The 25,846-nt window shown below is 49.2% G+C and overlaps 1 protein-coding gene across 1 annotated transcript in view; it reads right to left on the bottom strand.

Moving 5' to 3' along the window:
* The window catches only part of CUL4A (cullin 4A), a 68,662-nt gene that overhangs the window by 18,033 nt on the left and 24,783 nt on the right, over nt 1–25,846 (bottom strand). The window contains exons 4-15 of the mRNA XM_057532915.1: nt 17,143–17,247; nt 15,188–15,256; nt 13,953–14,026; nt 11,633–11,795; nt 11,154–11,243; nt 10,104–10,186; nt 8,044–8,111; nt 5,413–5,531; nt 2,180–2,372; nt 758–862; nt 351–461; nt 183–268 (exon numbers count right to left, since the gene is read on the bottom strand). Of these exons, the coding sequence (XP_057388898.1) occupies nt 183–268; nt 351–461; nt 758–862; nt 2,180–2,372; nt 5,413–5,531; nt 8,044–8,111; nt 10,104–10,186; nt 11,154–11,243; nt 11,633–11,795; nt 13,953–14,026; nt 15,188–15,256; nt 17,143–17,247 (1,266 nt within the window). The remainder of the gene's footprint in view (nt 1–182; nt 269–350; nt 462–757; nt 863–2,179; nt 2,373–5,412; nt 5,532–8,043; nt 8,112–10,103; nt 10,187–11,153; nt 11,244–11,632; nt 11,796–13,952; nt 14,027–15,187; nt 15,257–17,142; nt 17,248–25,846) is intronic.

Here is a 25,846-nt window from a genome sequence, read left to right on the forward strand (position 1 = left end):
TTTTTCTTTTTCATTTTGAATTTAAGTTTTTTGAATATGTGAAACGTTAACGGTGTAATTTTTAAGGACGAGGATTGTACATAATTCACATACTTATGTACATAATTTACATAATCACTTCTCACAGTTTAAAATAGGATACTTTTTAAAAAGCTGTTTTACTCGACAAGAACACCACTCGCCTGCTTGAAATGAACCATGATGTCCTTCGAGAGCTCCATGTCCTTGAACATGCCTTCCAGCTTGCTGGTGAAAGCGGCCCCGCACTCTGGACACAAACGGGCTGCAGGTGAGCATCCTGGGAGGGCACCCATCGGGCACCGAGCCCCACCCCCGCCCCACGCGCTCACCATGCTTCAGCTTCGACAGCATAGACTTTTCAGCATCAACGGAGGCACTTTTTCCAACGAGGAGCCTTTTTGCCAAATCTTTCTTATAAAATGCTTCAAAGACATCTTTACCTATTTACGAGCAAGTGAGAACAACGTAAGTCATTAGATAGCTACCATGCAAACGTTCACCTCGCCAGCTGAAACGGCCAGCGGGGCGTCCACCCTGATACAAGCCAGCTCTACCCACTGAATCCCCACAAACACCTCACTCAGTCCGTGGCAGCCGTCACCCTAGTCCCTGTGGTAACAGGGAAACGGACACATTCCCGTTTTTCTCAACAGAAGACGGGGCCCGACTACAGACGCTCTGCGGACACCGCGTCCTCTGTGCCCGGCAGTGAGGAGATGCCGCGAGCCCCGCTCACCGTGAATGAACCGGAATAGGATCATGATCTTGTCCAGGATCCTCTCCAGCTCCTCGTCCGTTGCTTCCTTATTACCTGCTCTCAATTTTGAATCAACGTGCTTTGCTGTAAGAGGTTAAATTATTTGAAAAATAAGCATTCATTATGTAATACATATTCTAAATAGATGAAGGAAGATCTTTAATTTCTCCACGCAAAAACTGAACAGTAACACTCTGGAACCTTTCCAAAATGATATTATTATGAGACAAAAAGGCAAACACCTGATTTTCTAAGATCTGTACTTTCAGGGCACCAAGAACAAACACTTTGATCCCATGCTGGGGCTCATGACACATGAGTGCTCCAGAAATTGCAGTACCCTGTCTTCAAGATGTGGTGTGCTACATCCGGGTGAGACTTTCTCAAGAGAAAGAACTTTTCTCAGGGCTGACAATGCAGGGACAGAGCAGTTCTGCTTGGGCTTCTTCTTGTTTCTAAGATACACGAACCAACCATGACCTGGCTTAAGGAAGGCAGAACCCAAGCTCCCAAGAGTCCGAACCGATCTTTAGAGAAACCGCAATCCATAAAGTGGTTCAAAGGCCAAATTAAATTGCCTTTAAACGTCTCCTCTTGTTGCTTTTTTCCTCTTATCATTCTTTATTATGAAATATTCTGACAATGCACAGAAGCAGTCACTTGCCCAGTGAACCCCACGTTCCCACCACATTTTCAACAACCCTCAACAGCCCAAGTCTGCGTCACACCTTCCCTGCCCTTTGCCTCCTGTCAATTTAAAAAAAAAAAAAATTTACTCGCTAATGAAATTGTGAATCCTAAAATATTTTGATGTTATCATGAAATAATCATATAAAGTGATAATTTAAAAACTGTTTCATCTTAAAATATGCTATCTCCTGAGATGTCATTCAATTCTACCGTACTTGAATACTGACTGGAGGATACAAAGATAGTGACTAAACAGCATCTCCCGTTAAGTATTATCTAGAGACTGACAGTTCTCCTCATGACCTCATAACGTTCATATGTAACAAACCTCAACCCAACTTCTGAGTAGAAATCACTGGTTTGTAGTCAACATAGAGAATCAAGGCTCATCCTTACAAAAACAACTCTGGAGCTGTGAGTAGTGCAAACTAGGATAAATCTTTATGTCCCTTCCTCTCTTATGATGTCAAGCTCCATTTCCTTACGAAATCACGACTACATTCACCCTTATGAAAGTACCACGCACTTACATATGTATTTAATATATCTATAAGCACACACCTGTGTATGTGGTTTTTTGAAAAGGTGTGTCCTGTTAAGGCATGTTCCCTGCCCTCCCCGTAAGGAAGTTGAACTTCTGGGGAAAAAATCTACTTGAGATTTGCTTTATTTTCCCGTGTTAAGAAAAGGTATAGGAGTATGTGTTTCTACCAATCAGCTCTGCAGGTTTGTTTGGCCTCTTGTTGATGAACGATTCGAAGGACTCCTTCATCAGGTTGATGAACTTCTCGTTCCGCTGGAAGCACACTTCTACCACGTGGTCCACTCGGTCCTTGAAATCCAGCAGGTCCTGCACCATGTCTTTATCTTTTTCAGGATTGATAACGATCGTTGTCCCAAAAGTCTGCGAAAACAAACCCCAAGTCATCAACAGCTTTCTGATACAACACAATTTTTCTCCTGCTATCCAACAATCATGACAGTTTTATATAAATTAATCACTCCTGGTATAAAACACTAAATAATATCAAAAGTTTCACAAATTTAGTCCTTCTAAAAATTAAGTGGATACGCCACTAATGCTTTAGGGTTACAATTCTGCTTCTGGAAGAATTTATCAATTACTGGGGAAATGTCTGTTGCTTTCTTAAGAACTTTTACTTATAAATTCCTCAAATAGAAAGTAACCCCCTTAACCTGATACACCTATTTGGACTTCCTGACTATAGTTTTCTTTCCCTTTCACTTCTAACCGTGGGTGGTTTAGAGCCTGGTTTTTAGCCTGTATTTTTAATTTAAAGATGCTATTTAAACATTACTAGAAGTCTGTGCATGACAACAACAGTTCGCTATTTGATGAAAAACTACCAGCTGAAGAGACGCTGAACACAACCGTGGTTCAATGCAGGACACACACACAGTTACACGTCAAAGATGCCCGTGGAGGCTGATCGCTGGTGAAAAGGTACAAATGACCCCCGTGGCATAAAGACCTTCTGGAGAGGGACAGGGCATGACCAGCAGGGGCGGGAGGGACTCACTCTTCACTCTGTACCCTTTCATACTGACAGGATGTTAAAATAACATACGTAAGACCACGACACGTGAGGGTCAGCTTTATTTTGTGAGGAAACACTGTGCTGTCACAGCGTAACTGCTTATCATTAGTGGACCCTCGGAACCGTGTTCACACACTGACTTTCCCTGCCACGAATGGACACTGCAAAGGTGAACTCCCGTGTTCAGCACCTGCTCCTGTTCTCTCAGGACTACTGGTCGGCAAAACCCTAAATCTCCACTGGCCTTTCTTAACATAAAGCTCCAGTGCTGACCCAGCGTGAGTCGCTTATGCCTTTCAGCTCAATGCAACCGCACAAAATCCTGGGGGCATGTGTGCGTGCATGCGCGTGTGCGTGTGTCCAAGCTGGCCACACGCAGACCAACATGCAACTTCAGGCCTGATTATTTCCTTTATCTTTTTCCTCAGCTGAAGTTTCCCCGTGACAGTCACAGATTCGCGTGCGGCACAGACAGCGACGATGTCCGCACACACTAAGCCTCGTCTCCCCGACGGTGCCCTGGGGGAAGCTACTGAGCAGCGCCCCAGCCAGGACACTGGCCGTGACACAGCCCGCCCGGCCCACCCCGACGGGTTGCCGTGTTCGCCTGCAGCTCCCTGTGTGTGCGTCACCTGGGCAGGCATCACCTGTGTGTGTCATCTACGCCCGCGGCCAAGAGGCCAAGCAGCCAGCACCACAAGGATCTCTCCTGTTGCCTTTTGATAACCATACACACGTGCACATGCATGCATACACACGCAGAAACCCGCAAGTACATGCTTACGTAATAAGTCCTGGATTTCTAGGAAACAAAGTAGCATACACACCCACCTGACATACCACAACGTGTGAGAGTTCCCACTGAGCAAAGGCATGAGACCACGTTTATACAGTAGATTCACAAAAACAACTTTTGAAAATCTTGATTGTAGAACTCAGCTAGCATTGGGTTGGCCAAAAGGTTCGTTCAGTTTTTTCTGCAAGATGGCTCTAGTAGCACTTAGTTGTCTTTAACTTCATTCAAAACAATTTTGTTAGATTGTATTGTGACAGCTGTTATATCAGCATGCATTTAAAAAAAGACTTATCAAAATTGGTGAATCTCTGTGTAGCCATTTTAATACTGAAGATGGAAGAAAAAACAACATTCTCGGCATATTATGCTTTATTATTTCAAGAAAGGTAAAAACGCAACTGAAGCACAAAAAAAGATTTGTGCAGTATATGGAGAAGGTGCTGTGACTGATCGAACCTGTCGAAAGTGGTTTGCGAAGTTCTGTGCTGGAGCTTTCTCGCCGGACGACGCCCCACGGTCGAGCAGACCAGTTCAAGTTGAGAGCGACCCAGTCGAGACATGAACTGAGAACAGTCAACGTTATACCACGGGGTAGACAGCCAACATACTCAAACTATCCAAATCCAGCGCTGAAAATCATTTGCACCAGCTTGGTTATGTGAATCGCTTTGATGTTTGGGTTTCACGTAAGTTAAGTGAAAAAAACCTACTTGACGGTATTTCCGCATATAATTCTCTACTTAAACGTTCCGTTTTTAAAACAAATTGTGACGGGCAATGAAAAGTGGATACTGTACAGTAATGAGTGGATACTGTACAGTAAAGAGATGGTGGGGCAAGTGAAATGGACCACCACCAACCACACCAAAGGCCAGTCTTCATCCAAAAAAGGTGATGTTGTATATATGGTGGGATTGGGAGGGAGTCCTCTATTATGAGCTCCTTCCAGAAAACCAAACGATTAATTCCAACAAGTACTGCTCCCAATGAGACCAACTGAAAGCAGCACTCGATGAAAAGCGTCTGGAATTACTCAACAGAAAACACGTAATCTTCCATCAGGATGACGCAAGACCGTATGTTTCTATGATGACCAGGCAAAAACTGTTACAGCTTGGCTGGGAAGTTCTGATTCATCCACCGTATCACCAGACATTGCACCTTCAGATTTCCATTTATTTGTCTTTACAAAATTCTCTTAATGAAAAAAAATGCAATTCCCTGGAAGACAGTGAAAGGCACCTGAACAGTTCTTTGCTCAAAAAGGTACAAAGTTTTGGGACGACGGAATTATGAAGTTGCTTGAAAAATGGCAGAAGGTAGTGGAACAAAACAGTGAATAAGCTGTTCAATACAGTCCTTGGTGAAAATGAAAAATGTGTCTTTTATTTCTACTTGGAAACCGAAGGAACTTTTTGGCCAACCCAATACTTACGCTGACAACAAACGGCCAAATGGCAGCTTTTAAAACGTGTTTACACCCGGACGGCATTCATCCCTGAAAATCCTGAGCACGAGTGACCTGGAGGGAGATGGGTGACGGCGGCCCCACGCCTGTCCCTCGCAGAGCCCGACCGACGGCCACGCACCTTGATGTACTCGCTCCAGTGCTGCAGCAGCGCCTGCTGGCCGCCCCGCACACGGCTGAACAGCTGGTACATCTGAGTGAGGTCGGGCACTCTGTTCTCATCCAACAGGTGGTCCAGCCCTGAGATCACACGGCAATGTTAGTTCGGCAGGGCGGGTGGGAAGGTGGCACTAGCAAAAGCTAGGCTGGGCCGGGGCTCGCGGCACACAGGGCCCCTGCAGACGCGGAAACCCAGGGGTCGGCTGGTTCCTACGCGGGCAAGGCCCCGTGACGCAGCCCACCAGGTGAGTCTTGTTCCCTGAGCACCACGCTGGGAGGTGTAGTTCCTACCCCTTCCCCGCTCGGAGGCCCCCTTATTTGGCTAATGCAGCAAAGGTCCGAAGAACGCTCACACCAACTCTCTGACCTGGGAGCTTTATGACCCCAAGTCGCTTCTGATTTAGTCCATCAGCCAGAAAGTATATTTGCCTAAGATAAGCTATCAAATCTAATCTTTTAGTTGATTTATTTTATTCACCTGTATAATAAATTGTGGAAGGAAAACATGTATTGTTTATCAGATACTTGGGAGGTGCTTAACAGCATTTTGTTAGGTCTTTACTATTTCAGGTTTTAACATTTTACAAAGATTTTCTAAAACCACCACAATCAGAAGAGCTTCATGAAGGATTTTCTAACCACCTGCTTTCTGATAACTGTGGGGAGGCAGTGAGGTTAGAGCGGAGAAGCTGTGAGCCAGTCATGTGACTGCAGCCTCAGCTTCTGCTGTAAATCAGGCACACTGTCCACACGTCAAAGACACACAAACGCGTCGGCTGTGCTGACGGACCCTGAGCAAGGCTCCAAATGTCTGTATTTCTCTCAATTACGATTTGATCTACTGATGCAGATAACTTATTCTACAACTGATCTACTGAAACGTTGAACAATGACTTAAAAATTCAAATATTACAGCTTTTAATTTTTCAAATGCCTTTAATAAAATTTAGACTATGCTCTTACATATATATAATTTACCATTTTCTTGAAACAATTTTGCTTATCAAAATACACACTGAGGGCTTCCCTGGTGGCGCAGTGGTTGAGAACCTGCCTGCCAATGCAGGGGACACGGGTTCGAGCCCTGGTCTGGGAAGATCCCACATGCCGCGGAGCAACTAGGCCCGTGAGCCACAATTACTGAGCCTGCGCGTCTGGAGCCTGTGCTCCGCAACAAGAGAGCCCGCGATAGTGAGAGGCCCACGCACCGCGATGAAGAGTGGCCCCCGCTCGCCGCAACTAGAGAAAGCCCTCGCACAGAAACGAAGACCCAACACAGCCATAAATAAATAAATAATTAAATAATTAAAAAAAAAAAAACACACTGAAATGATTCATCCAAATTTCTACTGTCTACTTGAAGTTCCCTTTTCTTCTAAAAGTGACTCCTTTTTGGACCTCCCTGGTGGTCCAGTGGTTAAGACTCTGTGCTTCCACTGCAGGGGGCGAGGGTTCGATCCCTGGTCGGGGAACTAAGATCCCTCATGTTGTATGGCGTGGCCCCCCGCCCCCCCAAAAAAGTGACTCCTTTTTATTAATAAACACCTAGTATGAAATCGGAGGACACTTGTTTCAGGGGGACAGTAAATCGAGGCCCCATCCACGTGGAAACGTAGCCAGTGTCTGGGCTCCAGTGTGATGGGAGCAGGAGACACCAGATTCGCACCCTGGCCCTTGGCTTTCGGGCCATGATCTGAGGCACTAGTGTCTCGCTCGGTTTTCCTGTAAACTGGGGCTGTTCTAGGACCCGAAGGCATTACATGAAGTACAGCAGATGCTCACGAACACTAATTCTCTCCTTTCGGCTTCATTCTGGTTTCACTTGGAAGCCCCACGTTTAGTGTCTCATTAGAGATAATATTACCATCCGGCAAAGCAGACCCCAACCAGACGCATTTGGGAGCTATTGGGCCTTCCCAAAATTAGACTTTAAGGTTTCCAATAGCTTGAAACAGATCCCGTGGCTCCAAAATGACTTTCAAACGTAACAGTAAACGATATAAAAAGCAACACTAAGCACTGAAGTGTGGAAGAAGGTTAGACTGTGCTCATTACAGTGAGGGTGGGAGTGAAAACGTCACATCACCTCTAACAGCACGGCGCTAAAACCGCACCGTTGGCCGTATATGCCGCGCTGGCCTGCTCCACCTCTGTCCTGGGACCATGGCTCCAGCAGCTCGTCTGCCGCGGAGCCGCACGCAGGGCAGGGATGCAGCCCGCGGGCGCCCCCAGCCTGTCGGACCGCACGCGTCCACGCCTGCGGGTCAGTGCCCAGGCGGGACGTCACCGTACAGGATGGGGCCTGTGAGCACAGCCCAGGCCGTCTGCCGGCCAGAGGGCCTCTCGCAACCAACCTCTCAGCCCGGAGAGGATTTCACGTGATTTTAGCTTAAACCGTGGTTCTTACGCGCGCCTTTCACTATTGTGTGTAATCAATTTTCCCCTCAGGGGCTAGTGTCCATCATTTTTCCGATGATTTTAGTGTCTGCCTTCTTACAACAAGTGTCCTTGCGTGCTTACAATGCTCCGCTAACTCTCTTACCAAATCAGGGACGAGCAATCAGTGCAGAGACACAGAGCTGGGAAAACCTACCTTTCTGCAGAATCGCTGTTAAATGTTCTCCTAACAGCTGCTTCTCCACACAGGCAATCAGTGGTTTCCTGGGAAGTAAACAGAGGCGTGTCAGGAAGGAAGTGCAGGGGAGAGCCTGTCGGCTGTGGAGGACGGGGACCCCCATCCACGCAGATGAGCCCAAGTCAGCACACGCCCAGCCATCGCCGACGCTGACACAGACTCAGATCACCGGGGCCCCGGGAGAGGGGGACAGCAGCGGACGGGAGGCGCCCTCGCCCACCGCACCTGGGGACGAAGGCTGACCCGGGCGGGCTGCCCGCAACCCTGCCCCGCCCGGGTCCCACAGACGGCCTCCTGTACCCACAGCTGCCCTTCTGCCCTCACTTCTTCCTGCCCGTTTTCCCCCAGGATCACTCTTCAAAATCTGACTTCTCATAGAGGCCGCGGGAATGTCACGCAGGACACACAGCTGCTACTCCTGATTCATCACCCCCTGCTCGCTCAGTTCTTCTTTTAGGAGATCAGAGCCCCCGCTTCACTCCCAGGCGTATTGACCTTGGCCTTCATTTTGAGGAACTTTTCACCGCACCATTTCAGGTGAACCTCAGGGCGACCCCCGAGAGAGGTGCAGCAGGCACTCGGGCTCCGGGCACGGAGGGCCCAGAGGTGTGGCCTGCACCGATGCCCACGGTGCCCGTCCCGAAGGCGGTGGTGCGCACGGGCGAGGCGGGAAGGGGCACCCGGAGCGCAGCCCTTAGGCTGCCGCGGCCCCCTTATCTGCCATCTCCCTCCTGTTTCTCTGAAAACCGTTTCTCACTCGGTGACCTTTGAACCGCCCGACACCACAGGAGCCACCTAGGGCAGCGCTCCTCGAAACCCTAACCCAGAGGGGGGCCACCCTCTGCTCTGCTTAACCCTCAGACACTCCTAAGCGAGGCTGGGGAGGGGGCACTTATAACACAGCACCTACACGCCGGAGGGCGGGGAGGAGGGGCCGAGGGGCCCAGCGCCACCAGGCGCTGGACACAGTCTCCTCCACCTCCCCGCCCCCCCCACCCCCGGGGACCCCGCTTCGGCCCGACGGCACCGCCCCGCACCTGAGGTCCGCTCGGCATCTCCAGCTCCAGGTGTCTGAGAGCAGCCTCACCTCCGCCTCACGACCCTCTATTTTCCATGTTCTCAAGCTGTCACATCCTGTCCCTTTCTTTCATCCTGCCTGGCCCCTCCCCCCACCCCCGCGAGTCACCACGTCCTGCACATTGTAGCACTTTCCCTCTTAAAAACGTCTCTCTTTTATGTCTCTCAGGTTTCTGCTCTAATCTTCCTCACTTGAACAAATATCATGTGCCTGACGCAGACATTCACAAAACCTGCCCTTGTACTTTTCCCTAGCTACTCACTGACCTCAGGTTTAGAGAAAAAAAAAATTTGGAGGAAAAGAGAAGGGACTTACTTCCCTGGCGGTCCAGTGGTTAAGAATCCGCCTTCCAACGCAGGGGACGCGGGTTCGATCCCTGGTCGGGGAACTAAGATCCCACGTGCCGCAGGGCAACTAAGCCCATGGGCTGCAACTACTGAGGCCGTGCACCGCAACTACAGAGCCCACGCACTCTGGAGCCCGCGCACCACAACTAGCGAGAAGCCCGCACGCTGCGACAAAAGATCCGGCATACCACAACTAAGACCCGACGCAACCAAAAACAAATATAATAAGTAAATATTAAAAGAAAAAATAATGTGACTGAGTACTATAAGGAAAAATTACAGCTATATCACATGTCCAACAAAACTTTACAACCGAAATTGCCTATATTCAACGATACCTCGTTAACATAAACTTCTATAAATTTATTATACGTTTACAACATAAATTATAAATTGTCTATAGAAAATACCCAGTATCTCAGCCTGAATCATGACTCACCACAGGCCACGAGTCAGCGTGACTTACAAGTGCTGAGTGATCACAGACAACAAGCAAACTGTCCCTGGAGCAGAACACGTTCGGGTTCAGAGAGCAGCGAGAGAGGCTACGAGAGGCTGCGGGTCACGGAGCTGAGCGCGGGAGTGGTACTCACTGTGTGCTGTGGTCTAGATACGTGATCACGCGGTCACCCTCCTCCCCCAGGCGCTTACTCACATGGTTCAGGTACTCTGGAACCTTCCAAACACAACATTTAAACACATCAGCAACAAAAACCTTCTTGTTACCCAAGAAGCTGAAATACTGTTTTCCTTATTTAAGAAAAAAAAGCAGAATGTACATTCAGGCCAAAATGTTAACAGACTACCAGGAGTGGGCGTGGTGAGGAGGGGGAGGGGGGATACATGGCAGGAGGTTTCCTTCAACCCAATCCTGGAGACGGAAGGTAACGTCTGGAATGGGGGCAGGCAGCACAGCACGGTCCCGCCCTGCTCCCGGGGAGGGTCCTCCAGTCACCGAGGCCCGGGGAAGGTCACGGCACCCCCCGACCCACGCTTGGCGGGGTTGGCAAATGCCAATCAACAGACTGTTCCTCTGAGGCCCCAAAGAGAGTGGCTGCAGGAGATCTCAAAACACACTCTGAGTTTCCAGGGGTGAAGGGTCACCTGCCTGCACAGCAAAGGCCCCATGACAGGGGTCGCTGAGGCTCTGACCCCCCATCCTGTGACGGTCCCGAGGGGCTTCCTGCTGGGCTGGGCTCTGATACCCGAGAAACCGGCTATCAAGTTTTTGGGTTCTTATTACTACTAAACACGTTTTTTTCCCGTGGCTTTTTGGGTAACCTTTTCAATGCCTCACAGAGATGAAAATTTTTAACACGTCAGGTTTCTCTTTCATATTTAAGAATTATCTTTTAAACTCTTGTTTCAGCTTGAGTTCCTTTATGTATTTTAGAAGCTGTTTCACTAGCTTTTTTATTGGGGGCGGGGGGCAATAGAAGGGTTTCTAAATTAGGAGAAAAAAATTAAGCCCTTAATAAAGTCACAAAGAAGCTCATCACTAGGAATTTAAACTAGATTGTAGCTTTCGGAAGATTTTCAGTGAGATGTTTGCCAGCATGAAGAGACAAACATTTAGAAATCACACTTAGATGCACATCTATGAAGATGAAATAAGGCAAATCAGAAACATTTCGTTGTCTCACCTCTCTTTCTTGCATTAACCTTTGGCCTTCTGCAGCATATAAACAATTAGTTTCTTCCAAAAATTTCAGTTCAAATGAATCTTTATACACCTAAAAAATGAGCAGGGTTAACGACCAATTACAGCGAAGAAACCTAGCTCTCAGCTTGAAGTGCTGGTGCAGCCCCATGTCGAGGGCGCACGGCTGCCGTGACCTGTGCCCGCGACAGGCCGCCCGGGCCCGCCCAGCCCCCCTGCTCTGCCCAGGGTGCTCCCAGGCCCCAGCCGCCTCCCAGGGCACTGCGTCTGTGCGGCAAAAGCTGCCTCTTCCCCGGCTCCGGGTGAGTGCCAGCCGAGTCACTCCCCTCCCATACCTCCTACCAATACTCTAACGGCGCCAAGTTCCGACACCGACATCCTTGATGCCTCGTCACCCGGGTGCAAGCAGTTGGGCGGGGCCCAGCGCTTCCCCCGTGAGCTGTGAGGGCGCGCGGTGCCCACCTGGAGGTCGGACAGCATGCCCAGCAGGCTCCGCAGCAGGCTCCGGTCCACGGCCTCCCCGCTGCGCTCCCGCGCGACCAGCAGCAGGATGCCGTCGATGGTTTTCGTCTGAACCATTTTATCACTAACAATATGGTTTCTGAATAGTTCTAATCCCATATCCCTGTACAAGCAGAGAAGACAAGACTGTTTCAGTTTCACTTCTTAGAAGTTCTGGGTGAAGCTCCAGCTACACTACGAATATCACCCCCAAGCTACTGACTTGCTAACTCTCTGGTCCAGGTGTCAAGAACTCCTTTTTTTTGAAAAATGTTCATTCTTGACAGTCTGGTGTGCCTTGTATTTCTTTCCTCATCAATGCCGCCTCTTTCCTGCACGGGTCAGCGGGTTCCCGCCGTCCTGCCCGGGAGCCCTGGGACCCTCCGCCTGCCCTGCCCCCATCCTCCAGCTGCTCCTCCTGTGTGGCCCTGGCCACAGGACGACAGAACTGAGGGTGCAAACCAGAGTCCATCGCACTCCCTCAGCCCGCTCCCTCCCGATTCAGCATGCTGTGCCCTCGCGCCACCTCTAAGCCCTGTTCTGTGAAGTCGCTTCCTTTTCTAGCTTCCTGGCCATCCGTTCACTCTGACCCAAGGCAGTGCGATTTCTCCTTCTACCACCGGGAAACCGCTTGTCTTTGTTTCCTGTAACCCACGCATGGGGCGGCTGGGGCCCTCTCTCCTCTCCGGAATTCCACGTCCCCTCTGCTCCTCTCTCCTCTCAGCCCCGACTCCTGCACGTCTCCTACTAGACTCCCACGATCGTCTGCAGGACAGATCCTCGTTACTCAGAGAAGCAACCAGTTTGGAAAAGCTGCTGACGACAGGAAGTCACAGAGCTCCTCCTCTGTGCGGGGCTCTGTCCTAAGGGCTTCACCGCCTCCTGATGGACTTCATCCTTAGCGCGGCTCCGTGAGGGATGACCGTCCTCCAGATGGAGAAACTGAGGCAGCGAGATTACAAGGAGCTTGCTGTACCCAGCTCGCCAGGCTCCGTAGTCTAAACGTAGTTCATAACGTAACCCTGCTGTCTAACCTGGAGGCACTGCCCAGAGCATGAACCCGACCAGCCCCCGTCCACGGCAGCAGGCAGGGAAGCTAGTGTGCTCGTGCAGGACGGCAGGGATCGCTGTGAGGCTGCGTGAGCAACTTGGGTGTGCAGTGGAGCCCCGGCCTGAGCTCTGCAGAGTCCGTGGAGCGGCCCACTAGCTGAGACGGGAGGAGCTGGGGAGGGAAGCCTGCTGCGCCCAGGCGCGCCGAGGGAGGAGGAAGCCGCGGGCACATCCTGGCGGCTTTGCTGGAGCCTGAGCTGAGAGTGTCGCTTCAGAAGAAGGTCCTGCGGCGGCAGCCGCGCTGCCCCAGTTTCTCCATCTGGAGGACGGTCATCCCTCACGGAGCCGCGCTAAGGATGCAGTCCATCAGGAGGCGGTGAAGCCCTTAGGACAGAGCCCCGCACAGAGGAGGAGCTCTGTGACTTCCTGTCGTCAGCAGCTTTTCCAAACTGGTTGCTTCTCTGAGTAACGAGGATCTGTCCTGCAGACGATCGTGGGAGTCTAGTAGGAGACGTGCAGGAGTCGGGGCTGAGAGGAGAGAGGAGCAGAGGGGACGTGGAATTCCGGAGAGGAGAGAGGGCCCCAGCCGCCCCATGCGTGGGTTACAGGAAACAAAGACAAGCGGTTTCCCGGTGGTAGAAGGAGAAATCGCACTGCCTTGGGTCAGAGTGAACGGACGGCCAGGAAGCTAGAAAAGGAAGCGACTTTACAGAACGGCACTTAGAGGTGGCGCGAGGGCACAGCATGCTGAATCGGGAGGGAACGTCCACGTGGGCACAGGCCAGGAGGACCGAGGGCGAGACCACAGACAGGCCCCGTCACCAAGGCTGAGCTGCTCGGGACGACGCTGGAAGTCGGGGACCAGGGACCCAGGGCAACGTGGGCACGGGGTTCCCGACTCGACACTGCCCCGAGCAGATGGACGCCAACGCCCTGTGCCCGCCGCTCAGCAGAGCACCGGGAGGCGCCACCAGAGGGTGACCGGCTCCCCAGCCTTTCCCGGAGCAGAGGTGGAAGAGGTGACAGAAACGGGCTTCACAGGCACTTCCAGGCCCGCAGGAGAACGTGCTCGACTGGCGGCTGCCCCTCACGGTGACAGACGCTTCCGGGCCGAGAGCCACCGAGGGGCAGGCCTGTGTGCCAGCGACCCTGGCACGTGTCATCAAGTCAACCGTCGGAGACACAGGTCAGCCGCAGCCTCCGCCACAGACCAGGACCGGGGGACACTCACCAGATGGAAGGAAGCATGGAATTCTGAAGCACGTAAGTACGATCCAGAAACAGGAAGATACTTCTGATCATGATCTGGAGGGCAAGAGGAGGACTTGACTTATTTACGTACCTTACCAACAAAACATTCAACCCTAGCTGTCTCACATCTAACATGATTCTCAATGAAAAGATGTTTTCATCTTCAAGACCCTCATGATTGATTTTCCCCTGAATTTACACGTTCCCCTTGGCGTTTGCTTTTCATCTCTTTTATCCAGAAAATCTGACTGTAGGGATTGTACAGCACTTCGCCTCGAAGATGCCTTTGAAATTCAGTCACTTCCTGACTGACGTGGGGAATCTCCTTAGGCTGGGAGATGCTCTAAGCTGAATTTTTCCAGCATTCCGGCTCATCACTTCGGCATGAGGGTCTCAGCCACGTGTGTGTACTCGACTTTACTTTGCAGGCTCACGTGGTGGGCGGTGGCCCCAGGGCTCTCTCTCAGCGAGCGCCCCAGACTGTGTTGTGGAGGTTTGCTTACACACCTAGAGAGAACCTTCCCGGCACATTCACCTGTTTCTACCTTCCCCCGGTGCCTGGCCCAAGAGAGACTCATTCGTTGTCGCCTACTCACCTCAGTCAGGAAGCAAAAGAATTCAACCTAGTTAGGAAAGCTATTGATACTATCTTTTCTCTCACTTACATAATTTTCAGCCAGGTCACCCTGAAAACTCACATACATAAAATCAAATTAGAATCAACAGATCTACTAAGTCTAAGCCTGGTCGTCTAGTTACAGTAAACTCATGGAATTCAGGCTTGATTCTCAGGCATAAACTGAGATCACGGAAAACTTCAGAGACCCACGGGGAATCACAGGCACCATGAGTTACCTGTGTGGTCGGCCTGAAGGCCAAGCTCGCAGCCAGCCCCAGCCCAGAAGAGCAGACCGTCCCCACTCTTCTCCACCCACTGTCCAGCTCTGTCGGAGCTGGATGGCAGCACCTGGCCTGAGCAGAACTCCCCTCCCCAGCCCCCCCACCGGGCCCCGCCTCCCTTGGGGGCTGAGGGAGGATGGATGAAGCCACGCTTTGGTTAAAAAGAAAAACAAGCAACACAGCTGGACGCAAAGGGGGCACATACTCCCAGCTACTCAGATCTGCCTTCCGCCCCGCTGAGCCAGAGGCTGGAGGAAAAGCCCCACGAGGGCGTGTGCACTGAGACCCCCTCAGGGAGCGTGTCGGCAGGCTTACCATTTGTCTGCAGTGATCCTGCCAGCATGTGTTAATCTTCTTTAAAAACAAAACACTATCTAGTGAGTCTGTGCAGACCTGCTAAGGAAAACTTCAGAAACACCGGCCAATTTACTTACTGCAATTTTTACCCCTTACTTTCTGCTCTCTTCGCCTCCGAATAGTACATGTTATTTAGTAATCAGAATATTGAAAGGGCAGAAGCTCAGAAACCACACACGTGGTTTCCAGCCTCCGTGTCTCCCTGCCTACCTGTGATGAACCTGCCTGCACTCACCGTCCTCCATCTCTTCCTGCCCCTCCCCGTTTCCCTTTCACCCCACTGCCCGTTGCGGCTTCGTGGGCTGGGGGGTGGACCAAAGGCCCCCGCCCAGAGGGCAGCTCTGGACATGCTGTCTCCGAGGCGAGGAAGCCAGTCACTGTGAACAGCACCGGGGGACGGGCAGACGGAGGACAAGGGCTGAGCGTCAACTGTCACTTCTGGTCTCACAGAGACGGACGTCACGCCTCATCCGTGCACCACGTGCACGACCTGACTCTCAGGACGCTGTTTACAGCAAAAGACACCCGGTGCGGGCTCCCAGGGCAAACCTCGCCAAGCACCCGGGCACTGCGTGCATGGGTTCATCGAAGCCCCACGGTCACGACGTCTACACCGCCTACGGCCCACACAGCACCCTCACACCCAGCCACACGGCGCACCGTCACACCCTTTGCACGGGTGCGCAGGCAGCTGGCGGAGGCAAGGACCCGCCTCCCGGGCCTCAGCCCTGCTCCGGCCTGTCTCAGCTCCGCGGCACCGGACGCGGCACCGGACACGGGCGCACCCCTCAGCGCCGCCCCTCGGCCGAGGTGCAGCAGGCGCAGGGCTCGGCGCGGCTGCGAGGTGACGTGCGACATTCTGAGCACGGAGAGAGGAGGCAACACAGAGCAGCCCGTTTCTGGCGTGTGAAATCGCAAGGCGCTGGGGTCCTCAGCGGCAGGAGGCCCGGCGGGGGTGGGGGCCGCTGGGAGGGGCAGGGGCTGGGGGCGCACTGACCACAGCCACAGGGGTCCCAGCCAAGCGCCTCACTCATTTTCTCGAGGGTCCGCTCCTAACTTAAAAACAGAGCGAGTCACAGCACAGACCGAATAGCTGAACGGTTAACAAGTAATTCTGGAAGAACTATTACAACTGCTCACAATTATAATGGCTCACAGTATCAGACCTTCCACGAACAGTCTGAAAAGGCCTGCGTCGCAAGCACACGTAGGCAGGTGCCACCTCGGCAGCGGCCTGGCAGCTCCGGTGCCCAGTGCCGAGCCGAGGCGCTCACCACGTGGCGGCACCCTGACCGGTCTCCGTGGCCAGCGGGGGCCCGAAGGCAAGGCTGCACAGGGTCAAGCCCACGCCAGCCAACCTGAGGTGCTGGGGAGGCCCGGGGGCTGCGGCCAGGTGGGGCCCCACCCGGGGCAAGGCTTCGTCGGGACCAAATATCCGGCGTGATCTGGGCCGGCGAGGCCCGGAGCCGAGAGCCACCGAGCCCACCGCGAGCTGACCTGCAGAGCGTGAGCCAACGGGCCGGGGTTGGTTCACGCGGCCAACTTTGTGGGAATTGGTTATAATCACAGAAAACTAACACAGACTTTTAAAAAACAAGAATAAAGAATAGCAGCACTCAAACCTTAAGATGTTTTTCAGAACTCTTCCTAAATACTCCAAAACAGACTAGATAAATGGACACTCTGACTTTATTCAGATCAGCCAAGTAATTTAAACAGTAAAAACTCCACCTAAAAAAATGTTACGTTGGGTTGTATGATACAAATGTAAGGTTTTGTTTCTATAAATAAAAGAGAATTTTAAAAGCTTTTGCTTTAATATTAAGGATACTCATTAGTTCTTTATCCTATTAATGTTCAGTTTCAAAATACTTAGGTAATAAATAGGAACTTCACAAGCCAAAAAAAGGATATTCTCTAAACTGAAGGATTTGTGCTTGGACGTGGCCTTCACAGACCTGGCGCAGCTGCTGGTAGAGCACTGGGGAAACTTTGTGAGAACAAAGATTTTCAACAGCCTGAAAACAAAAGAGATAAGTGAGTTATTCACTGTGAACGACAAATTTGTTCTTTAAAAGCAACCCATCTGTACAAACAGCTCTAATCGTAACAAAGCCACGCCCACCACTTACATAATCCACAAATAAGTTATCATGGTCAAGGGCAATTATCGCTGGAACGCCAGAATCCAGTAAAAGTTTGGCAAAAATGGTCCGTAACAACAGTGAACCTGGAGCGCAGATGGGGCGGTGCCGCGCTGACAGCCCCAGGACACCCAGGCCCCAGGTGGGCCCGCCCCAGTCTGGGCTTCTCACAGTACTCGGAAGCGACCCTCCTCAACAGCCTCTCAAGCGGGCTGCACACCGCCCCCGAGGACTCAAAAGCAGCCTGAGCCCCCCGCCTGTGTCTGGATGACGCCTTGGTCTGAGGTGGACCCACAGGAAGGCGTGTGGGTTGACCCTGACGATCGCCAATGTGAAACCAGAGCCGGAAATCCCTGCTCCAGACCCTGCTGACCACCCTCCAGTGGGGGGGAGAACGACACGAATTCCAGTTCCTTTCACGCTCATGAGTTTGATGATTCTGTCCCAAATAAGCTGAAGGAACACGGGCCAAGTCTGCCTCAAATTAATGAAGAAACAAGGTTTTGAGGCAGAAATATTTTTCATTAGCTGTTTTGATCCACATCAAAGGAATAATGCTTGTATATTCTTACCAGTTCTAATAAAATTTTCTTTCAAATCTCATGTACAAAATCAGCATCTGATTCAATCCAAATACGAAATATTGTAAACAGAAATGTAGTTTTTCAACTGCCTATTTTTGAACTATTTTAAAATATATGGGGGATATACAGAATGGAGACACTTCGGAATCTTAACTCAAATACTATATTCCCGAGGGGAAAAAAGGGCAACTTAAATTTTTGTAGATATGAAGAAAATAATTATGTAAAGAACTATATAATACATAAAACACATGCATATTTATAAAAGGTCAAAGAGAACATGGACTAATAACAATAATTAAGAGACTAAAAATACCTTTCCCTTACATTCTGCCTTACTTAGAACAAGGGATCCCCATCCACATTTTGTTTTTACATCCTTCAATGCCTTTCCCAAAAGCTTCATGTTTTTATAATTCAGTCCAAGATCCACTGTCTCTTTCTTAAAAAAAAAACCAAGATAACCTCCTAACAAAGGCCTTTGCAGCAGTAGTTAATCATTACAAACAATTATTACCAAGTAAATTTTTAATATAATATATGAAGAAAACATTTTTCTTTGGTAAAAATCAAGATAAGCTTAGTGGTACGTGTCCTTCATAAAAGGACATCTTAGAACCATTTTCTGAATGCTCCGATTCCTGAACCAGGTGTCAATGTCCTCAAAACAATCTTTTCCCAGTTGTGACTTTTTTGGTTGAATGCTAGAGCCAACTCTCCCTCGTATATATATGTCCTGTTGAGCACATGCTTACTGTTTACGTGAAGCCCACTGAGATTTCTTTTTTGAGAATCTGGAGGCCTCTTAAAACCACCAGCCAAGCCCTGGGGCACCCAGGCGTGCTGGGGGCGCCCGTCACCTCGGGTCTTTGCTGAGTCACTGCTGGCGTCTTCATGTTACAGGCACCTTGTCACCGGCTCGCTCCCCGCGGGGGGGCAGGGACGCCGCAGGCTCTTTGGGGCTGCAGGAGCGGCCCAACACAGGAGGCCCTCCCCAGAACACGTTCAGGAGATTCAGTCACACTTGGACGCTTAGAAATGCCTCCTCGTGGTGTACGAAGCACCTCACGTGACCGGAACCGGTACTGGCACCGAGCACACCTCTGGATCCAGGCATTGGAGGAGGGGAGCGGCAGGACCTGGGCCCTCCGAGCACTGGGACACAGAGGTTTTCCTCACACCAGCGCAGCCGAGTGCAAACACCTGCTCGCCCCAGCCTCCCAGCCCTGCCACCACGCCCGCTCTGCACACGCTTATCTGTCTCAGGACAGACCAGTGTCCCAGCGAAACACCCATGCCTGCGAGGGCGCGCCCCTCCGTGGGGATCCCCGCCAGGGCCTTGAGGGAGCAAAACAGCCACGCGGCACTGGCAACGACGCGCTTCGGGCGCCAGTAGCTACGGCGACAGCTGCCGTCAGGGCGGAGCGGGACGTTTCAGAGCGAGAAACCGTAGGGGAAAGAGCAGGCAAGTACTCTGAGTTACTTAGGTAAATGAAGGGAAAAAAGGAAAAACAAAGCCCCGCCCCCACCCCCGGGGAAACCACGCCCCCGTGGACTATCCCGAGGACCGAGGAGCGGCTTCCTGCAGCAGCCAGGCCCCGGGTTACCCTACTCGGTGGCAGGCCCGTCTAAACGCGACAAGCACACCACACAGGAGAAGCCACCACCAGGACTCTGCGGTTCCCACCCACAAGAAACGAGCAAAGGGCAACGTAAAAAGGAGACAAGGACTTGGGCCTGAGCGTGGGACGAAGAATGAGGCGGGGGCGGTGTCCCAGGAAGTCGTCCACCCTCCCGGCCCCCGTTGCGAATGCCGGACGTGATGCCCTCGTACAAATGACTGATTTCGCTGAGTGACCAAAGCCGCTGAATTAACAAAATCCTTCCTATTAGGCCTAAGATATTTGAACCTGAATATTCTCTGTTTTTGAATAACTTATGCATTGAATTCACTCTTGATTAATTTACATTCTCAAATTGGTCCATCAAATAAAGTGTCTACTTGTTTCCCATTTTCTGGGCTTCCTCACCCGCCTGCATCACTTTCACCCACCCTATTAATCCGTCAGGACCTGACTCCACTCCATTCTCCTTCACCGAGCTCTCACCAGGCACAGGGTTTCCTGGAGACATTTACCCCGTGACTCAAGGTCAGCAGCACAGCTTTTCTCAAGCGCAAGTTCTCTGTGACAGGTTTGATTCTGTGCATCAAAACTAGTCTGAAATCCATAGAAATCAGACTTGTGGTTGCCGAGGGGGAGGGGGGAGGGGGGAGGGAGAGGGATGCACTGGGAGTTTGGGGTTGGTAGATGCAAACTACCACATTTACAATGGATAAACAATAAGGTCCTACTGTATAACACAGGGAACTATATCCCATCTCTTGGGACAAATGGTAATGGAAAAGCGTATTTAAAAAAGAATATCTCTATGTGTATAACTGAGTCACTGCTGTACAGCAGAGATTCCCACAACATTGTAAATCAACTGTTCTTCAATAATTAAAAAAAGCCAAAAACAAAACAAACAAAAAACTAGTCTGAAATCAACAACATAGCCTTCCCCGAAACCATTCTTGAAAATGTAGTCTTCTGTCTTCTGTTGCCTCACTGAGATGACAAGTAGGACTAAAACATATAGACCTAAGACACACAAGATATACTTTCTTCAGCAAGCTGAGATTTCAGATCTAAATTCAGAAAAGATCTATGCACTCAAAATCTCCTCCTCCTCGCGTTACAATAAGAGAATGACTCTCAGCTGGATGTGTATCTACTAAGACTTTTTCATGTAATCTGAATATCCCTTTCTAGCTAACAAAAACAAAGTAACTAAGAAACTGCAGGTAGGCTGTGCAGACAGGCTGGAGTTGACCTTTCCCTCCACCGAGGCCTCCTCAGACCTGGCACGGGGAGATGCCAGACCCCACTTTTGGGAAACTGATCAACATCAAAACAAGAAGTTCTCCCTCAAATAATCCTGAAAACCTCCTCAAAAACAAACAAACAAAAAACCTTTCCAGCTTTGGTGAGAACTGTTCCTTGCACATAAGATTCTTTGGCAAATTATATACCACACCACCTCAGCAGAAACTCAGGCTTTATTCTGAAACACCAGGTCCAGTGCACTGTCCACTCTACTGGAGACCAGGATAGTCTCACCGTGACATCACTTACTATCTCCACCCCATTCGCTCCACAAGATGTGAGCGGCTCACTCTGCAGAGATGTACTTAGACTTGCTAGAACTTCTGAGTGATCAGGCGCCCGCCCGCGCACCTGCGTCCAAAAGCCCATCCACTGCCCCCCACACGGGCCCTCCTGAGACGTCCCCTGGAATGAGTGCCACTTTGGGGGTAAGCAGCCCTAGCCCTCAGGGTCTCACATACACCCACACGGACACCCACGATACCCAGGGCATCTGGAAACACTGTTTACAATAATATCTATGGTGACTATTATGAAACACATCCTGGGTAAAAGGTCCAGCAAAGTCATTCTACTAAGAAAACTGATGGGCAATTGATACCAGACAGTCAAATCTCCAGGGAAAGAGCAATAATGAACCCTAGCTGGAAGACATAATATTTCATTACATCAAAAGCCTCTGAGTCTGGGCACTCGGTGGGACTCTTGCTCCTGGTCCAGACGAAGTAAAGGAAGCGGACTCAGCCTTCGCTGAAATAATACACGAAGCAGCAGTTTCCGAAGCGCGGCACGTTGGGCTCTGAGAGGCCGTGGCCTTGGCAGACAGGAGAGAGACAAGCACCAACCACTCTGGCCTCTGGCATCCAGCGTCCAGGCCACAGAGCAGTCGCCCCGGGCCGAGGCCTGAGTCTGCAGGGCGAAGGCCCCGAGGGGAGGTGACCTCAGGTCCAATTCCAGTGCTCAGCAGAGGGCTGTCCAGCACGTATGTGGGAGGAGACCGCCGAGGTGAGGGGAAGAAGCCCCGAGAGTTCAGAGACCTTGGGCTCTGGCGCTCACACACTTCCCACCAGCCAGGCGGGAACACAGCAGGACGCCAGGCAGAGGATTCAGGAAGGTTTGTCTCAGCAGCAGGGCAATTAGCCCTGGACGAAACACTGCTCTAGTCCTGCCTAGCAACGCTGAAAGGCAACAGCCTGAAAGGTCAAACTGATTCTAAATAATTTAACCAAGTCTGGAACAAAGCTCAAGAATATTCAGAGAAATACAAAAGCATCTACCACACAAGTCAAAATTCACAATGTCTGGCATCCAATCAAAGCTATCAAACATGCAAAGAAGTAGGAAAACAACCTTTACTGGGGAGAAAAATCAGTCAGTCAAAGCAACCTGGAATTGACAGAATCAGCAGACAAGGACATAAAAGAGCTATAACTGCGTTCCACACGTTAGAGAAAGTTAAGCAAAGAGAAGATACAAAAAAAGATTCAAATTGAACACCTAGAGAGGAAAACAATGCGGAGGTGAAAATTATACCAGATGGTATTAGTGGCAGATTAGACATTGCAGAAGATGAGTGAACTTAAAGAAATGGATAAACTGAATAGTTCTATATCTACTAATGACATTTGTAGTTGAAAATCTTTCCACAAAGAAAGCCAAGATGGCTTCACCGGGGAATTCTCTCAAACATTTAAGAAAAAAATAATACCAATTCTGGACTTCCCTGGTGGTGCAGTGGTTAAGAATCCACCTGCCAATGCAGGGAACACGGGTTCGAGCCCTGGTCCGGGAAGATCCCACGTGCCGCACAGCAGCTAAGCCCGTGCACCACAACTACTGAGCCTGCGCTCTGGAGCCCATGAGCCACGCCCGCGTGCCACAACTACTGAGCCCAAGTGTCACAACTACTGAAGCCCATGCGCCTACAGCCTGTGCTCCACAACAAGAGAAGCCATCGCAATGAGAAGCCCACACACCGCAACGAAGACCCAACACAGCCAAAAATAGATACATTTATTTAAAAAAAACCAAAAAAGAAATAATACCAATTCCATATAAAGTCTTCTAGACAATGAAAAGAAGAGAACATTTCCAACTCACTTTATGAGGCCAGCATTACTCTGATACTAAAACTAGACACAGACATTACACGAGAATAATACAATATCCTTTGTGATCACAGATGCAAAAATTAACAAAATGTCAGCAAACTGAGTCCAACAGTACATAAAAAAGATAATACATCATGACCAAGTAGGATTTATACCAGAATGAAAGACTGGTTTAACATTTGAAAAATCAATCCATGTAATTAACGAACTAAAAAACAAAAATCACATGACCATCTCAACAGTCACAGAAGAATTTGTCAAAATCCAACATGTATTTCTGATAAAAACTCTCAACAACCTAGGAACAGAAAGGAACTTCCTCAACCTGATAATGGGTATTTTTGAAAAACCCACAGCTAGCATCGTATGGTGTTCAATGATGAAAGGCTGAAAGCTTTCTCCCCTAAGACCAGGAACAAAACAAGGATGTCTGCTTTTTCTGTTTCTATTAATCATCGTACTAATCACCAGAGGTTCTATACAGTGCAATGAGGCAAGAAAGGAAATAAAAGGCATGCAGATTAGAAAGGGAGAAGTAAAGTTATCTCTGTGTATAGGCGACGTGATTGTCTACACAGAAAATCCAATGGGATCTACAAAAAAGCTACTAGAGATAAGAGCGGTTAGCAAGACAGCAATATACAAGATCAATATATAAACATGAGTTGTATTTTTATGTACTATCAACAACCAGAAATTAAAATTTATACTACCTTTTACAATACCATAAAAATATGAAATGCTTTAGGGATAAATTTCACAAAAGATGTACAAGACCCGCACAGCGGAACTAGAAAACATTGCTGAGACCTAACTAAGCGAGAGGTGTCCCTTGTGGTCAACTGGGGGGTTCAGTGTTGTCAAGATAGCAGCTCTCCCCACGCTCACCTACAATTACACATAATCCAAACCAAAATCCTAGGAGGCTTTTTTGCAGAAATTGGCAAACAGATTCTAAAATTCTTATGGAAATATAATGGACCTAGAACACCCAAAACAAGTTTACCCAAAAAAGGATAAAGCTGCAGGGCCAGCGCTCCAGACCTGGAGACTTAGGACCCCCACACTCACAGGGGCAAGGACGTCTGACAAAGGGGCGAAGGCAGTTTGCTGGGGAAGACAGACACCTCAACACACGGCATTGGACCAACTGGACCTCCACAGGGAAGACAGTGAACTTGGATTTATACCTCACAGCAAATACAAAAATTCACCTCAAAACAGACAACAGACCTAAATGTAAAACCTAAAACGCTAAAAGAAGGAAATACAAGGGAAAATCTTTACCACCTTAGATTAGGCAAAGACTTCTCAGAGAGACACTAAAAGCACAATCCATAAAAGACCAAACTGATACAAAGACTTCATCAAAATTTAAAACGTCTGCTCTCTGAAAGCCATAGTTAAGAGAATCAGAAGACAAGCTGCAAACTGGGAGAACATATTTGCAGGGCAAATACCTGGTACAGGATGCACGCTCAGAACACATAATAAACTCAAACACTCGATAAAAAGGAAATAAACACCACCATAAAAAATGAGCAGAAGATTTGAACACACGCTTCTTTAAAGAAGGTGTATGGAATGGCAACGGGCGCAAGAGAAGATACTTAATATCGTTAGGGAAATGCAAATTAAAACCGTAGTGAAATTCCACTACTCACCTACTAGAATAGCAAAAATTAAAAAGACTGACGATACCCAACGTCAGCAAGGACACGGAGCCGCTGGAACGCTCACACACCACTGGCAGAGGCAAAATGGTGAAGCCATTTTGAAAAAGTTAGGAAATGTCTTGTAAAGTTAAATACACACTTTCCATTTTACTCTGAGAACCTACTTCTAGATGTTCACACGAGAGAAATGAGAATTTTTGTCCACACGAAGACTTACCCATGAATGTCTGCAGCAGCTTTATTCATAACAACCCCAAACTAGACACCCAGACGTCCATTACCTCAGGATAACTAATTGGTGGTCCCAGAGTACTCAGCGACAAAGAAACAAATTACTGTCAGGACGCATGCACGCGCCTAACTCACAAGCCCTACCCTAAGCAAAAGGAGCTAGGCACAATTGCACGGTTCCACTGACATGAGAGTCTAGAGATGGCAAAACATACCGACACAACGCACATCAGTGACTGCCAAGGACTGGGGGCTAGGGCACAGGACAGGACCCACTGCAAAGGGGCCTCAGGGAACTTTTCGGGGTGACAGAAACATTCTGTACCTTGTGTGGTGGTTATACAATTGGATACATTGGTTAAAACTTGTTGAAGTACATATTTTTCACTGTAATTAAGTTGATTAAACAATACAGTAACCTCACACAAACTTAAGACGAAGAAGGGACAGGTGTCCATCGACTGTCAATGGTAGTCTTCTTTGGGTGGTAGGAATATAGGTGATTTTTATTTTCTTCTTTGTACTTTTTGTAGTTTGCATAATTTTTATAATGTAATCACTTATGTAAACAGAAAAAATTTTTTTAACTTAAGTCTCTTAGTAGAAATTGTGCTATCAAATTACCTAAAATGTAGATAATATTAGACTAGTTAGCGAATGTCATTCTTTAAAAACAAGATATCAGGAAAACCAGTCTGTGTGTAACTGAAATATCCCAACAGTGAAACGTACTTTTGATCACTTCTTCTGGTGTTAGAAAAGGAACATCGTTATCTCAAATTAAATGTAACAAAACCAGTCTGCACATTTTAACTGCAACAATTGATCACAAAACACAATGAAAAAGGGAAAATCCACATTAACAAGTCAAACTGTAATAAGATTTTCATATATAACATAATGGAATTATAATAATAGTTTGCTGCATATTTGGAAAATATTAA

This window comes from Balaenoptera acutorostrata, chromosome 18, assembly GCF_949987535.1.
Source record: "Balaenoptera acutorostrata chromosome 18, mBalAcu1.1, whole genome shotgun sequence".
In the NCBI taxonomy this organism is placed as follows: Eukaryota; Metazoa; Chordata; class Mammalia; order Artiodactyla; family Balaenopteridae; genus Balaenoptera; species Balaenoptera acutorostrata.